The sequence below is a fragment of the Hyperolius riggenbachi genome, chromosome 5 (assembly GCF_040937935.1).
Source record: "Hyperolius riggenbachi isolate aHypRig1 chromosome 5, aHypRig1.pri, whole genome shotgun sequence".
NCBI classification, from domain to species: Eukaryota; Metazoa; Chordata; class Amphibia; order Anura; family Hyperoliidae; genus Hyperolius; species Hyperolius riggenbachi.
Genome location: NC_090650.1, coordinates 147,593,671 through 147,608,737, shown reverse-complemented (window position 1 = coordinate 147,608,737; position 15,067 = coordinate 147,593,671). Strand labels below are relative to the sequence as shown.

General features: G+C 43.7%; 1 protein-coding gene across 1 annotated transcript in view; it reads right to left on the bottom strand.

Annotated features, from left to right (window-relative positions):
* LANCL2 (LanC like glutathione S-transferase 2) overlaps positions 1-5,614 on the bottom strand; it is an 81,795-nt gene extending 76,181 nt beyond the window's left edge. The window contains exon 1 of the mRNA XM_068236351.1: positions 4,494-5,614. Coding sequence (XP_068092452.1) covers positions 4,494-4,697 — 204 coding nt within the window. The 5' untranslated portion in view covers positions 4,698-5,614. The remainder of the gene's footprint in view (positions 1-4,493) is intronic.
* Between the last annotated feature and the right edge of the window lie 9,453 nt (positions 5,615-15,067).

Below are 15,067 nucleotides of genomic sequence, written 5' to 3'. Positions count from 1 at the left end.
TTGAGCAATGTGATTTTATATGTGATAAAAATCTAAAAATCAGCAATAGAATTACATTAGCAAGAGCTTTTCAAATCACCAGCACTAAAAAAAAAAGAAGAAAAAAAAAAAAAAAAAGGCTCTTGCAGTGTGAACTTGGCCTTTGAGGCCCCATTCACACTCACACGCTCAAACGCTAGCGCTTTTTAACCACTTCTCTACCACAGTTTTTTTCCCCCTTCAAAAGTTCTTCTCATTCATTTGGTAATAACTTTATCGCTACTTATCACACTGAAAGCATCTATATATTATTTTTTCGGGACAAACTAGGCTTTCTTTGGGCAGTCCCTTATGCTAAGAATTATATTATTTTATATGCATTTGACAGGGAAGAAGAAGAAAAAAAATGAAAAAAAAAAAATCACCATTTCTCAGCTTTCAGCCATTGTGGTTTAAAAATAAAATGTGCTATTGTAGATAAAACAGACATTTTATTTGCATATTTGTCCTGGTTATTACAAATGTTTAAATTGTGTCCTAGTACAATGTATGGCAATAATATTTTATTTTGGGTTAGGGGTGAAGGAGTTAAAAAAAATAATGAAAAAGTATTTAATTTTTCTATGGTAAGTGTATAATGGTGTATTTGGAAGTAGTTTTACTTTTTGGCCACAAGATGGTGCTATACTAACTGTTTTCTAAAAATAGAAAGTAGAACCAAGTATTTACAGGTGTTTATAAACAAGGACTTAGAAAAGGGTGGCAAAAGTTGCCAAGTGGTTAAAGCACTAGTTTAATAAAACCCTATGGGCCCATTCTCACTTGGGCGATTTGCGTTAATCGCTGGCAATTAACGCTAATCACCAAACGCAAACACGTATCCTGCACCATTGTCAAGCGATTTCCCGGCAATCGCGTTTCAGTGCTATAGAAGCTCTAAACGCGATGGCGGGAAAATCGCTGCAGTGTCTAGTGTTTAGCGCTTTCAAGTGTGAATGGGGCCTTACTAGTTTTTACTGCATCCCACAAAGGTTAGGGCCTATAGCAAAATAAGCATCCCACAAAGTTTAGGCCTTTGGCAATTTAAGCAGGCCCAGGTCAGTTCTTCTGCATTTTTCTCTATCCGGATATAAGTGTTCCTTTGTAGAGGTGCTTATTGTTTTTGTAGGATCTATCACTAGCATAGAGATTCTAAACTGTGACTGGCTTTGTCAGGGTTCTGGGACTCACCTTCATACCCATGCACATGTGAAGGTGTTATGTATATTTGCTGGTTTTATTTGAGCTGGATCTTTTAAATTTGTGCTGTGCTTCATTAAATGTAACTATGGCTAGATACATATGCTGGGAAATCAGCGTGTCAAACAGACAGAAAAGGAAAATGGGCAACTTTCTGAAAGATCTCTAATGCATTATAGAAAATTATATTTATTTTTTCCTTAAAGGTGGAGTTATACTTTAAACACTGAAGCCTTGTGGGTAAACTTGCAGATAGCCATTTACACACAGAAAATCAATACTTTCCATTTAGTTTTGATGGCTCCACACAATAGTGGAAAAACATTTCTTGGCTAGTTTGTACTTAAAGTGAGTCTAAATATTCTCTATAGGATTTAAATCTGGTTTTAGTCTAGTCAAAACTATGGATGAGCTCATCCTCAGACAAAATAAGTGAGACACAGACTTCAAGCCATGTCTTGGTGGTCTTTGCTATATGGGCAGTAATGTTTGATCGCTGGTCCACTGAGGAATAAGGAATGTGCGTAAGTGGCCTTTGTGGTACATTCTCCACTTCGCAGCATTAAATTATGAGTGAACAAGATTATCAGTAGCAACTGTTGAAGAGACCCACCTTAAAAATATTATGAACACAGAATGTAAACTACTCCTGACCCTAACAGTGCCATGGCAACAGTACAGAAATAACCTACCAAATCCTTGTATAATGTTCAAATTGTCAAATAGGACTAAGTTTTCAATAGCTGTAGCTCAGCTTTTGCCACCAGTGTGATGCATAATATCAACTGACCAGTTGTTGTGTATGGGTGCTATCATGTTGTAGAGCAGTGTTTCTCAACATTTTATTGGTATGTACCCCTTTTAAAACCCGGTACTCTCCAAGTACCCCCCTGGCATAGTAAACATTATCACAAGTACCCCTTGACAAATATATATTTAACTGTAGTACTTGATAATTGGTTCTAAACGATTTCCAAGTATTTACTATTGCTTTTAATCAGCTAGAATACTAATTTGGTTTTGTTTAAAGTGATCCTTAATTAAAAAAAAAAAAAATTAGTTTTACTCACCTGGGGCTTCCAATAGCCCCCTGCAGCTGACGGCAGGGACACGAGGATCGGAGGGACACAGCGAGGGTACCGGACAGCTGCAGGGGGCTATTGGAAGCCCCAGGTGAGTAAAATGCAATTATTTTTTTTTACTTAAGGATCACTTTAAATAAGATTTATCATTTTCTAAGACTCTAAAGTTGTTATTCTTGGTTAAGTATACGAAGCCCAGGTACCCCCTGGAACCATCAGAAGTACCCCCTGGGGTACGCGTACCACACGTTGAGAACCTAGGTTGTAGAGCACATGTCATATGCAAATCTAAAAGACCTAAGGACATAAGCGTTGAATAACAAAATGGATGATTGATAAAGAGACTAAGCAAGCCCAGGGAAGGTGAGTATACTATGCAGCCCTGATGTTTCCTGCCCTGCCTAATTTTAGGGTCCTTCACTAGTGCGATATGTCCCAGTACGCTTTCCTACTACGGCTTGTCACAATGGTCATTACAGGTAATGGCACATGACACACTGCCTGTGATGCAGTGCGAAAGAAGTCCTCCAGGTAACGCACAAGCTGCAGTGCATTACTGTGTGACTTCCATGGTAATCCCAGAAGTTACTTTTTTTTTTCCATGGGTCGCACTGAGGCTATAACTCAGGGAGCAATTTTTTGGCTGCTGTGCAGTGCAATTGTTTTACATCAATCTCGCGAGAGCATTCTTGCTCATCCCTACTACACTATATTGGGCTCTCGTTCTCACTATTTGTTCTTATCAGGGGTTGGATAGGTGGTTGTATAAAGTTTGGTGTCAGAAAGGCGATAATGTAATGGGGTTTGAATAAGGTTAGGCACCAAGGAGGTAACACCAGGAATAGGTAACCAGTAGCTAAACAATGATGAAGAAACAACATGACATTAATATTTGATTTTAATTTAAGGTAACCATAAATGAAAATCTAAGGCATCAAAAACCTAACATCTCTGTGTAGCTTAAAGCCCTACTTCATACTCCTATTTTTTAATGCATAACACAGTGAATATGTAATAATCAGTAATGCTCAAAGCTTTGTGCATTGCAAGTTTGTTCTAGTTGCAATAAGTATATTGAAAGTACCTGTATTTTTCAGACTATAAGACACACCTAGTTTTAGAGGACAAAGCCCAGGGAAAAATTATACTAAGCCTGGTGTGTCCTTTGTGCAGGGGTGTCTTTTGGACCCTTTACCCCCCCCCCCCTAATTATTATGTCCACTTTGTAATTCTTGTGTCTTCCTCTGTCCCCGTGTCCTCCCTTGTCCCCTCCCGAGTACATACGTGCAGCCAGTACGGTGCTTGCCGCTCCAATCAACAGGTAGAAGCTCCACATAGCCTTCAGCAGGCTTCGGGAAGCCATCTACCAATAAGGCATGGGGCTCTGCCACAGCACCGCCAATCACAGCCATCCTCTGCTCCCATTCTTACTGGAGCCGATGGTCTCGCGGTAGCAGTAACCGATCAGATGTCATTGCTACTGAGGGAGTGCAGTGTTAGGCCCCAATGACAGAGCCGTGATCCAGTACGCGAGACCAGTGACTCCAATTAAGAAAAAGAACAGTGGGTGGCCGTGATTGGCGAGCCTAGGGCAGCGCCACCCCCACCTGATTGGTACCTGGCTTCCTATCAGCAGGAACTAGTCGCACATAGCCTTCAGCAGGCTTTGCTGAAGGCTATGTGCGACTAGTTCCTGCTGATCGGAGTGGAGTGCACTCTCTGCAGCCTTAGGGTACCCCTGGCATTTCCGACGCACATTGACTGGGACTGATCGCAGCAGACCCTGCAATATATTGGTATTGGGGGGGGGGGGGGGGGAAGATACCTGGCGCCAGTCCAAATATGTATTATGCAGACTATAAGATGAACAGACTTCTTCCTGTCCAAAAAACACAGTATATGTCTGGCCTTTGGCAGGCTGCACACAATAGCCCCTTATTAACTTATGAGGTTTCCTGCTGGTCTCCTAAAGTAGGGACCCATCAGAGTTCTGCTATAAGGCCCTATGCTTCCAGTCACACCTCTGAGGAAAAATTAATGAATGTAAGGAATGTATATGATCTACTTATGCACAGTAAAGGATCAGCAGTAGCAACATGTTGGTGTAACACTAGCAGCATGCACAGGTAGTCAGGACCAAAACACAGTCCACAGAGTGACACATAGCAGTGTGTATGCAGACAGGTCACCTACCTTCCCATCCTTGTCAAAGGGTAGATCCAAGTCTCCCGGCTCTCCTGAAGCCTCCTCCAGCTCCTCCTCCTGTTCCCCCGCTCCTGGTGATGGCAGTGCTGGCGCTGGCCGGTAGTCCGGGAACGGGTTGACAAAGCTGCGCTCCTCCATCTCCGCCTCCCCGCCGAACTGCAGCCTCAGTCTCTTAGACATGCTCTCTCCCATCTCCCCCACCGAGAGCCGGCGGGGACAAAACACCCAGCACTCGCAGCCAATTACCGCAACGCGTACTGTACTGGGCTGGCTGCACCGCGGCTGTACACAGCGCCCAGATCAGTCACACAGCTGCCGCCGCCACACGTGGCTCCTCCTCCTCTGCTCTGTCACAGCTCAACACAGTCCAGCACAAATGACAATTATTTCATGCTGCAATACAAACAAGGCATGCAACCTTGTGCTCTGACAGTCCACAGTTGATTGAATAGGTGTGACATCGTTTAGTGCACTGAATAGTGATGAATCCTTGACACTATTCAGCCAGCATGGTAAATGCAACATAATGTGCCAGTAAGTAAAATATTTTATTCTGCAAAACTGCAAGGGCTTATGGTTTTCCTGAATGGCTCTCTGTACACGAGGGAGGTTGCTACAGGGTTACCATAAAATAGATTAGACTCAATTTCATGAATGCTGCTGAATTTAGATGTGCTTCTATTATATATTTATTTTCTTATGGGCTAGCCTGGATGCTCTCTGATATAGCCTGGATTGTTTGGAATATGAAAACAATATTGGATTGAGGAGACAAAGCAGAATATCATTCAGGAGCCAAACTGATTAGCATCTAACACTGTACACCATGCTTTCCATCCACTTTCACCCAATTATCTTCCATAGCAGTAATTCATCTGTAAAATGCCATCACGCCCCCTTTGGGGCTGCTGTAATCCATTGCAGAGCCAGGATAGGAAACCAGCTGATGGAATGGCACAAATGTTCCCAGAAGGTGAGATTAGTTAAGAGATCCACATATTTTACAATTTCATCTCCATCATGGGAAATACCTTTTGTATGCCCACAGCCTATTTCAGAATCCATCCGGTAATCTGAACAGATAAATTATATAGAGGAAGCAAAACAGAACGTGTAAGTAGAATATACGTGTAAAAGTAGAATAAATCTGGACGACGTGGCAGTGACAATCCAGGTACCTCTTAACAGGTTCTCGCTGCTGCTTTGATTGTATTTAGATTGCTATTTGTTGCTAGAGAACAGAAAGAGTATGCCCATTTCAGTGATGACCAGCCTTCATTTTGCTCGGTTTTTCAGTCAAATCATCAGCATGATATGTGTAGCTGCTCCGTCTTCCTCATTCATTGATTCACCATGACAATGAAAGAAGAAAATAGGATCAGGCCCTGCGGATATGTAAATTATGATGCATAAACTTTATACACATGCAAAATACCTTGGAAAAATTACAATCCACAACCAGATTCTGTCTGCATAGCGCTGTGTTGAATTTGTGTTCCCTCCCTGTGATCCACAGATGAATAAATGGGTAGGACAGGCTCATGGGAGGAGGGTAGCAGCCACACACGCTGCTTACAATTGTCACACACAGCAGCTTTCAACAGTGTCACAGACATCACCCGCAGCAAATCTGCAAGAACAACAGGCGCAGGACGACAGATGTTGCCTTTGTAATAATCCTAATTTGCTGTACTGCACTGATCCCGCCACCTCTCCAAGTAATAGCTGGCTCGTGCTGTTAAGCAATACATTGAGGAAATGATAGCAATTTCTTTTGTAGTACACAGCACAGACTAATCTGATAGGGGAGTAAAATGTGCAGATGGCTACTGCATCAAACAGGCAATATGAATGTGACAGTCTAGTCACAATTATATCAAAATTATGGCCGATGTAAAGGGAATTAAATGGTATAATATAAATTACTGGTGTATATTAACTTTAAACCACATCTTTATTGAATATAGCCAGACTTGGGTTTTAGAAAATAATGGTCTATGCACATAAATCAAATTGAGGCCCTTTTAAATGACTAATGTAACAATGCCGTACATGAATTTTGAAAGCTAACTTAATGCAGTTGTATAAGTAAGGTAATAATGAGCACACAGGCAGGGCCGGATTTACAGCTTAGGAGCCTATAGGCACAGAAGGTCTGGCGCCCTTAACCCCGCACCTTTGCACAGGCCACACCCCTTTTACATTCAGATTTTACCAAATTTAGAGCACGTTGTCTCTATAAAGAGCAGTGAGGTGCATCAAAGACCAGCCCCAAATGCCAGTCACAAGCGGGTGTAGGTTCCCTGCACACTGAATGCGATTCCGATTCCGCTTTTTAATATTTTTAACATCCAATTCCAATTTTTAATCTTTACTGCATGCTGCATTTTTTGATCCATTTTTCTGTTGAATGTATTCAGGGAAAATCGGAATTGAAAATCGGAAACAGAATCGCAAAACTGATTTGCAGTGTGCAGGGCGCCGTATACTGGCAAACTCTGGCCAGCCTGTCCCCATCTTGATCTATCCCCAACTCCTTATGCACTGCCAGGCCATCCCAGGTATCCCTTTGACTTGGGCTCCATGGGGGCCCCTGCACTATTTTTTCCAGCGTACCATCTCACCTGTCCTGACGCACTGCTCTATTAGTCCGTACACTCTCGTCTTCATCCTTGCTAGTTATTACATAATGACATGGGTCAGGTTACTTACTGTAAAGCACCTTAGATAGTGCTAAACCGCTGCATCCCCACAGCAAAACGAGGGGTTAATATCCCTCAAATCCCCTCTGCTACTCACGGAGGCAGAGCTATGAGCTGCAGCTCTGCCTCCATGCGCATCAATCTGCCGGCGGATCTCTGCCCCTCCCCGCCCCTCTCAGTGAAGGCAGATTGAGAGGAGCGGGGGAGAGGTAGCTACAGCGCTAAGTTCTGCCTCATCAGGAAGCGCGTTTGTAGAGGGAATTTGGGGGGTATAAACCCCTCGTTTTGCTGCAGGGATGCAGTGGTTTAGCACTATATAAGGTGCTTTCCAGTAAGAACATGCTTTTAGACTCACTTCAGTCTCTCTTTAAAATGCATGCTTTTCTTCACAGACAAATGAACTCCCTACCTAAGTTTAGGGGCATAACTAGAAATCAATGGGCCCCCATGCAAAACTTTAGGTGGGGCCCCCTCTCTGCACAGGTAAATGGAAAACCAATGTTTTCAGTTGGCTAGTGCACACTTGTATGTGTTTTCCCCATACAGATAAAAACTGACAGCAGTGAAGCACTGGCAGCATTATCTCTATCAATTGCAATGGCTTCTGTGATAAAATGTGCATGTTTTCACACATACAGACACACATGGTGTACAGAAAACTGATAGTCAAGTGTGCCCCAGCCTCAGCTTCATATTATACTCACTCTGTCTCCCTCTGACAGACTCCAGCATCACTACAGTGCACAGCACTTTGGAAAAGTATAGAGTTTAGGGGCAGGGACACAGGACATAGTTCAGTCTCCTTCCAAGTCACAAAAGAATCTAGAGATCATTTGACTGTTTTATAAAGATTGATTCAGCCCAATGCAAACAATATTTTGGTAAAATACTTATATTTGACTGAAAATGACTGCAATTCACTGTTAGTCTGATTTTCCATAAATGCACTTCTTTTACTGAATTGAATGTGCCATCAAACAGTTGTATTTGAAATATTAGTGGCTGTCTTTAGGCTCCAAATTATTACTACATAATAAAAGCTAAAACACTAGTTATGAGGCTCAGCAATGATATGCTATAGTGCAAAAGCCAGAACAATACTATGCTACCAGATAGGATTAATGAGAATGCTTGTGCTAGAAATGTCTAGTGAAATAAATGTTCAGTGTGACATACAGTACATACTACAACCATTGATCAAATCTTCTACTAATAGGGTTTTGAGTAGTGCATTGATTGTTCATTACAGAGAAGTTGCTTATACTTCAGTTGATTTAACTGTTTGATAAATTGAAAGATCAACAGAACAATCAAATCAAAATATGTATTGCCAAGATTATACTCTAGCACAGTCACTTCCGCATACACTAAAGACAACCATACACTTGGCAGTTCAGCCCCCATTATACTGTACGTATTATATTATATTACCATTAATTAGCAATGCACAAGGCTGTGTGTATTGCAGGTCTGTACTTCCTGCAATAAATATGTTTAAAGTGAACCGAGCATCATTTTTAACACCCAGGGCAGCTCTCTAGCAAATTAAAAATGCATTCAAAAAATGTGGTTTATTATTAAAAAAAAAAACTTTCATTTTACCTCATTTTTTTACATCTAAGGGTTAAAATAGCCACTTTGTCAGTCCCTGAGCAGGAGATGGTCGAACACAGATAAGAAATCACCTCATTAGACTTAATTGACCACAAACAAACCCCCATTGTACTTCAAACAGAAAACATCAGTTACAGTTGAAGAATTTCACACCTAGCCTTGACAATGCTAGTTGTAAAATAGCAGGGGTTGAGCTTCTGAACAATGGCAGCCCTTGCAGCTATTTGAAGCCAGGAGCTGCTTAGATCCCTTTAAAGTACCTGTCTCTCTTGGTCCTGTACTTCCTTTCATCCAGAAATGTGGGAGTTGCTTCCCTAGCCCAAATCAGATCATATGACACCACCCACTTTTTCCCCCTGCTGAGAGAGTTTAGCTCTTTGTGGCGAACACTGCAGCTTAGCAGCCTCATCATCTTCCTGCCCACCCCTCTACTCAATGTGTAATAAAGCATCTAATTTCCCACACCTGTCCCAGAGTTTTTCTTAAAGCTATGTGTACATTTCCTCAACCTGCACAACCTGTGATATTGCACACTGCTTTTTTGTTTAATCTTTGTATAAAGACACCTTTTTGAAATAACTCTTTTATAAGCAGAAAGAGAAAATTGCGTGAGAACAACATGACAGCTTGCTCAAATGAGGAACGCGCAAACATCTTCCATAATAAAGACTACATGTGTCTGATCATCTTCCACATACCCATTGCTAGATTGAAGGAGCCAAAGAACTGAAGAAAAAAAAATCAAAATTCCTATCTCACAGCACACTCTCAGACTGCCCAAAGTGAAACACAAAAACAGAAGAAGAAGGAAAACAGGTACGAATAAGTCTAAAGAAAACATAACAAGTAAAACCACATGCTGGTATTCTGTGATTGAAAAGGTAACCATAAAGCACCATTGGCCTTAGGCTTACAATGCCAGTCTACTCCAAATATACAGTTCAAGGCTGTCCCTCCCCTCCCAAAAAATACCTTTATGACTAGAACCACTACCCTTCTTTTTGTTCACATTTCACATCCCAGACGTTCCATTCCTTCTTTCTCTCATACACCAAACACTACCAGGTCAAATGGTCCACCGTTCTCACCCATCTGATCCTATGTACCACATCTTCCAGCCGAGGAGGACTTCTCCTCCAGAATGCCGTTAGCCACAACCAAGCTGCCATGAGTATCCTCTGGGTATGAGATCTCAATTTCCCCCTAGGTTTCCCCAAGAAAAAGATCCAGCGGTCTAGGGGTATATGTTTTAAGATTACCTTATTTATGAGATCTTGAACTACTTTCCAGTATATCTGGGCCTGAGGGCAGAAACAGAAAATTTGCTCAATAGTATCCTCCTCCCCACACATTCTCTAACACCAGTCTGATGTCAGCCTATATGGAGTCAAGTACCGATGAAAAATTATCTTATAAATATTCTCTTTGGTTTGGGTACAGATGGAAGACTTCCTAGTGTTGAGCCAAATATCTTCCCACTCAGCTAGGTCTAACGTGGTGCCTAACCTGTTCTCCCAGTCAATCATATATTTATGTTTCATGCAGGGCCAGGGAGCAATAAAATAGAATATAACCATGATATCAAACCTGACTCTCTGCCTGACTCTATAACAATGCTCTCACATGGGGTATGTGGTCGTAGAGGTATTTGTCCAAATTCCTTAAATAAATGAGATCTGACCTGCAAATATTCCTGAAACTTCTGGTGAGGGATAGGGTACTGATAAAATATAAGTGATTTACTCAGTGAATCAGTGAAGATTCATTCATATACTTTCCTGAACTTAGGAGTTTTGAGGAAGTACTGGGTATATATATATATATATATATATATATATATATATATATATATATATATATATATATATATATATATAATACAGAGGTTTGCAAAAGTATTCTGTCCCCTTGAAGTTTTCCACATTTTGTCGTATTACTGCCACAAGCATAATTCAATTTTATTGGAATTCCACGTGAAAGACCAATACAAAATGGTGTACATGTCAGAAGTGGAACGAAAATCATACAGGATTCCTACATTCAAAAAAAAAAAAATAACTGCAAAGTGGGGTGTGCGTTCAGCCCCCTGAGTCAATACTTTGTAGAACCACCTTTTGCTGCAATTACAGCTGCCAGTCTTTTAGGGTATGTCTCTACCAGCTTTGCACATCTAGAGACTGAAATCCTTGCCCATTCTTTGCAAAACAGCTCCACCTCAGTCAGATTAGATGGACAGCAGTTTTCAGATCTTGCCACAGATTCTCGATTGGATTTAGATCTGGATTTTGGCTGGGCCATTCTAACATATGGATATGTTTTGTTTTTAACCATTCCATTGTTGCCCTGGCTTTATGTTTAGGGCTGTTGTCCTGCTGGAAGGTGAACCTCCGCCCCAGTCTCAAGTCTTTTTCAGACTCCAAGAGGTTTTCTTCCAAGATTGCCCTGTATTTGGCTCCATCCATCTTCCCATGAACTCTGACCAGCTTCCCTGTCCCTGCTGAAGAGAAGCATCCCCAGAGCATGATGCTGCCACCACCATATTTGACAGTGGGGATGGTGTGTTCAGAGTGATGTACAATGTTCGTTTTACGCCACACATAGCGTTTTGCATTTTGGCCAAAAAGTTACATTTTGGTCTCATCTGACCAGAGCACCTTCTTCCACATGTTTGCTGTGTCCCCCACATGGCTTGTGGCACACTGCAAATGGGATTTCTTATGCTTTTCTTTTAACAATGGCTGGCTTTCTACTTGCCACTCTTCCATAAAGGCCAACTTTGTGCAGTGCAGGACTTACTGTTGTCCTATGGACAGATTCCCCCAACTGAGCTGTAGATCTCTGCAGCTCGTCCAGAGTCGCCATGGGCCTCTTAACTGCATTTCTGATCAGCGCTCTCCTTGTTCGGCCTGTGAGTTTAGGTGGCCGGCCTTGTCTTGGTTGGTTTAGAGTTGTGCCATACTCCTTCCATTTCTGAACCAGAAATATCTCTGTAAATGACAATTTTTTGATTTTTTTTTACACACAATTGTCCATTTACAGAGATATTTCTCCGACCCAGCATGGGTATGTGTAAAACTACACCCCAAAACACATTATACTACTTCTACTGAGTACGGCGATACCACATGTGACACTTTTTTGCAGCCTAGGTGCGCTAAGGGGCCCAAAGTCCTATGAGTACCTTTAGGATTTCACAGGTCATTTTGAGGCATTTGGTTTCCAGACTACTCCTCACGGTTTAGGACCCCTAAAATGCCAGGGCAGTTTAGGAACCCCATAAGTGACCACACTTTAGAAAGAAGACACTCCAAGGTATTCCGTTAGGAGTATGGTGAGTTCATAGAAGATTTTATTTTTTGTCACAAGTTAGCGGAAATTGATTTTTATTGGTTTTTTTCACAAAGTGTCATTTTCCACTAACTTGTGACAAAAAATAAAATCTTCTATGAACTCATCATACACCTAACGGAATACCTTGGGGTGTCTTCTTTCTAAAATGGGGACAGTTGTGGGGTTCCTATACTGCCCTGGCATTTTAGGGGCCCAAAACCGTGAGGAGTAGTCTAGAAACCAAATGCCTCAAAATGACTGTTCTGGGGTATAAGCATCTGCAAATTTTGATGACAGGTGGTCTGAGGGGCCTAGGTTTGTGGAACCGGTCATAAGCAGGGTGGCCTCTTAGATGACAGGTTGTATTTGCACTGAAGTGCAGGAAGTGTAGGATGTTCTCAAATCGTGACCTGGACATGGCAGCAGAGAACATGGGCATGTGATGTATTGGGTGCGTAGACCAATAAGACCGCAATACATTATTTTTGACTAGACCCATGTTAAGGAAAAGGCCCCAAAAATGTTACATTTGGAAACTTGGAGTGGTTTCCACCGAAAGGGCTGAGCATGGTAGCTTCTTGGATTGGCGGTTGCGTATTGTGTGGCATAACGGTTGGTCTCAGCCACAATTAAGTCGTAGAGACCAGCAGTGATCAGAAAAAAAAAATTCTGTCACTGCGGTGGGGCGGGTGAGGGTTTGGCCGGGTGATCAGAAGCACGCAGGGGGCAGATTAGGGCCTGATCTGATGGATAGGAGTGCTAGGGGTGACAGGAGGTGAATGATGGGTGTCTCAGGGGGTGATTAGAGGTGGGAATAGATGTAAGTAATGCACTGGGGAGGTGATCAGGGGGGCCTGAGGGTGATCTGAGGGTGTGGGCGGGTAATTGGGTGCCCGCAAGGGGCAGATTAGGGTCTGATCTGATGGGTAGCAGTGACCAGTGGTGACGGGGTGATTGATAGGTGATTAGAGGGGAGAATAGATGCAAGCAATGCACTGGCGAGGTGATCGGGGGGGGGGGGGGTCTGAGGGCGATCTGAAGGTGTGGGCAGGTGATTGGGTGCCCGCAAAGGGCAGATGAGGGTCTGATATGATGGGTATGATGGGCAGCAGTGACAGGGGGTGATTGATGGGTGATCAGCGGGTGATTAGAGGGGAGAACAGATGTAAATAATGCACTGGGGAGGTGATCAGGGGGGCCTGAGGGCGATCTGAGGGTGTGGGCGGGTGTTTGGGTGCCCGCAAGGGGCAGATTAGGGTCTAATCTGATGGGTAGCAGTGGCAGGGGGTGACGGGGTGATTGATAGGTGATCAGGGTGTGATTAGAGGGGAGAATAGATGCAAGCAATGCACTGGCGAGGTGATCAGGGGGGGTCTGAGGGCGATCTGAAGGTGTGGGCGGGTGTTTGGGTGCCCGCAAGGGGCAGATTAGGGTGTGATCTGATGGGTAGCAGTGACAGGGGGTTATGGGGTGATTGATAGGTGATCAGGGTGTGATTAGAGGGGAGAATAGATGCAAGCAATACACTGGCGAGGTGATCAGGGGGGGGTCTGAGGGTGTGGGCGGGTAATTGGGTGCCCGCAAGGGGCAGATTAGGGTCTGATCTGATGGGTAGCAGTGACAGGGGTGATTAATGGGTGATCAGTGGGTGACTAGAGGGGAGAACGAATGTAAACAATGCACTTGGGAGGAGATCTGAGGGTGTGGGCGGGCGATCAAATGCCCGCAAGGGGCAGGTTAGGGTCTGATCTGATGAATGGCAGTGACAGGTGGTGACAGGTGATCAGTGGGTGATTACAGGGGAGAATAGATGTATACAGTACACAGGGGGGAAGTCTGGGGAGGATCTGAGGGGGTGGGGGGGGTTTGATCAGGAGCCCCCAGGGGGCAGTTTAGGACCTGATCTAAAATATAGCGTTGACAGATAGTGACAGGGGGTGATTGATGGGTGATTAGGGGGGTGATTGGGTGCAAACAGTGGTCTGAGGGGGTGATCAGGAGGTGGTCTGAGGGGTGCTGTGGGTAATCAGGGGGCAGGGGGGGCAGGATCAGTGTGCTTGGGTGTATACTAGAAGGGCTGCCTCCTGCCCTGGTGGTCCCTTGATCACTGGGACCACCAGGGCAGGAGGCAGCCTGTATAATACACTTTGTATACATTACAAAGTCTATTATACACTTTGTAGCCGCAGATCGAGGGTTAACAACCCGCTGCTAATTGGCCGGCGGGTTGACGTCGCGGGTGGGTGGAGCCTAATGCCGGCGGATGCGCGCGCAATCCCTAGCTATTCAGTCCCCCAGGTGCCGCCACCGATCGGCAGTCGGCAAGTGGTTAAGGGAAAACCTTTAAAATTTGTTTGAATGGCTTAGTCAAAGTCCAGACCTCAATCCAATACAGAATCAGTGGTCAGACTTGAAGATTGCTGTTCACAAGCGAAAATCATCCAATAAGAACGAGCTGGAGCAGTTTTGCCTTGAGGAATAGACAAAAATCCCAGTGGCAAGATGTGGCAATTTATAGAGACTCTTTTGATGCGACCCCGGACGCTACATGTAGCATCCAAGGTCGATTAACCCGCACGTCTAGACAAAAACACTAAGACGGGAAGCACCACGCCGCCGAAACGAAACAACGCCGGAGGTCGGGCAGACGTCCCTGTGAACTAGCCCTAAATGTAATGGTATGTGGGCTCCTCCCTCAAAACCTCTCTCTCTCTCTCTCTCTCTCTCTCTCTCTCTCTCTCTCTCTCTCTCTCTCTCTCTCTCTCTCTCTCTCTCTCTCTCTCTCTCTCTCTCTCTCTCTCTCTTGGTATGACAATCAAGTTGGACAGGGTCCTTTAACTCCTCCTAATAATCCTCTTCTCACAAAATATTCAATGTTCTGACTTCTGTGGCTGATTCACGAACAGATCAGCGAAT